Source organism: Brachionichthys hirsutus, chromosome 10, assembly GCF_040956055.1.
Source record: "Brachionichthys hirsutus isolate HB-005 chromosome 10, CSIRO-AGI_Bhir_v1, whole genome shotgun sequence".
Taxonomy (NCBI): domain Eukaryota; kingdom Metazoa; phylum Chordata; class Actinopteri; order Lophiiformes; family Brachionichthyidae; genus Brachionichthys; species Brachionichthys hirsutus.
Window position 1 is genome coordinate 130,057 of NC_090906.1, and position 1,846 is coordinate 131,902.

Consider the following 1,846-nt stretch of genomic DNA (forward strand, 5'->3'; position numbering starts at 1 on the left):
GTTCCTCTTCCTCTCCTTGCTTCCTCTTTTCCTACACCGTTCCTCTTCCTTTCCTCTTTTCCTACACCGTTCCTCTTCCTCTCCTTGCTTCCTCTTTTCCTACAACCGTTCCTCTTCCTTTCCTCTTTTCCTACACCGTTCCTCTTCCTCTCCTCTTTTCCTACACCGTTCCTCTTCCTCTCCTTGCTTCCTCTTTTCCTACACCGTTCCTCTTCCTTTCCTCTTTTCCTACACCGTTCCTCTTCCTCTCCTCTTTTCCTACACCGTTCCTCTTCCTTTCCTCTTTTCCTACACCGTTCCTCTTCCTCTCCTCTTTTCCTACACCGTTCCTCTTCCTCTCCTCTTTTCCTACACCGTTCCTCTTCCTCTCCTTGCTTCCTCTTTTCCTACACCGTTCCTCTTCCTTTCCTCTTTTCCTACACCGTTCCTCTTCCTCTCCTTGCTTCCTCTTTTCCTACACCGTTCCTCTTCCTTTCCTCTTTTCCTACACCGTTCCTCTTCCTCTCCTCTTTTCCTACACCGTTCCTCTTCCTCTCCTTGCTTCCTCTTTTCCTACACCGTTCCTCTTCCTTTCCTCTTTTCCTACACCGTTCCTCTTCCTCTCCTCTTTTCCTACACCGTTCCTCTTCCTCTCCTTGCTTCCTCTTTTCCTACACCGTTCCTCTTCCTCTCCTCGCTTCCTCTTTTCCTACACCGTTCCTCTTCCTCTCCTCGCTTCCTCTTTTCCTACACCGTTCCTCTTCCTCTCCTCTTAGGATGATGAAACTTTATTCTCTTTCTTGTCTGTCGGTTCGTTCCGATCGCTGTCCTCCATCTTTAATGTGCGACCTGATAAAAAGGGCGTGGCAGCGTCTCCTCCCTCTCCTCACCCACAGCTCAACTGGAATAAAGCCAACTTCTGAACTGGGAGCTCCATTCCCCCCCCCCCCCCCTCCCCCGCCGTCCCACACAGCAGCCATTGTTCTGGTGCAGCTGAGCCCTGCAGCCGAACGAGGCGCCGCGTCCCTCCACGGAGAAAAGTAGGGCGTAACACGACGCCCAAGCATCGATCCCCGTCTGGATCTCCTCCGAGAGACACGCCCCTCTTTCCATGTACAAATTACATATTTTATCACGAGGAGGAAATGCGCCTTTAATACGACAGCAAAAATCATCATCCTGCTTCGCCACGCCTCCACCATCGGCAAACTGGTTGTCGTAGCAACAGTTTTCATTGTTAGCTTGCTACGTTGGGTTGTTGCTAGCGGAGGCGTGTCCCGTCACGGTTGTCGTAGCAACAGTTTTCATTGTTAGCTTGCTACGTTGGGTTGTTGTTGCTAGCGGAGGCGTGTCCCGTCACGGTTGTCGTGGCAACAGTTTTCATTGTTAGCTTGCTACGTTGGGTTGTTGCTAGCGGAGGCGTGTCCCGTCACCGTTGTCGTAGCAACAGTTTTCATTGTTAACTTGCTACGTTGGGTTGTTGTTGCTAGCGGAGGCGTGTCCCGTCACGGTTGTCGTAGCAACAGTTTTCATTGCTAGCTTGCTGCGTTGGGTTGTTGCTAGCGGAGGCGTGTCCTGATGGCAGGTGAAGGTAGGAATGAGCACGCTAACGTTCTGGCCCTGAAGGGGGTGCTGTTCGTCTTTCTGAACTGTTTCCTGTTCCTGTCCAGAAGGCGCATGTTGGCGTCCACCGCTCGCAGCCGACAGACCTGAAGGTGAAGGCGGAGCCACAGCTCTGCAAGGCGGAGCCATCTTCACCGAAGCCCCGCCCGACCGAGGACCAGACGGAACCGGTCGACCTGTCGCTCAACAAGCCGCGCTCCTCTTCACAACCCGCCCCGACAACCAACACCACCGTCAACCCGGC

At 53.1% G+C, this 1,846-nt stretch overlaps 1 protein-coding gene across 1 annotated transcript in view; it reads left to right on the forward strand.

The window, feature by feature from the left end:
- The window catches only part of klf8 (Kruppel like factor 8), a 23,854-nt gene that overhangs the window by 18,768 nt on the left and 3,240 nt on the right, over positions 1 to 1,846 (forward strand). The window contains 1 exon segment of the mRNA XM_068744841.1: positions 1,653 to 1,846. Within this exon segment, the coding sequence (XP_068600942.1) occupies positions 1,653 to 1,846 (194 nt within the window).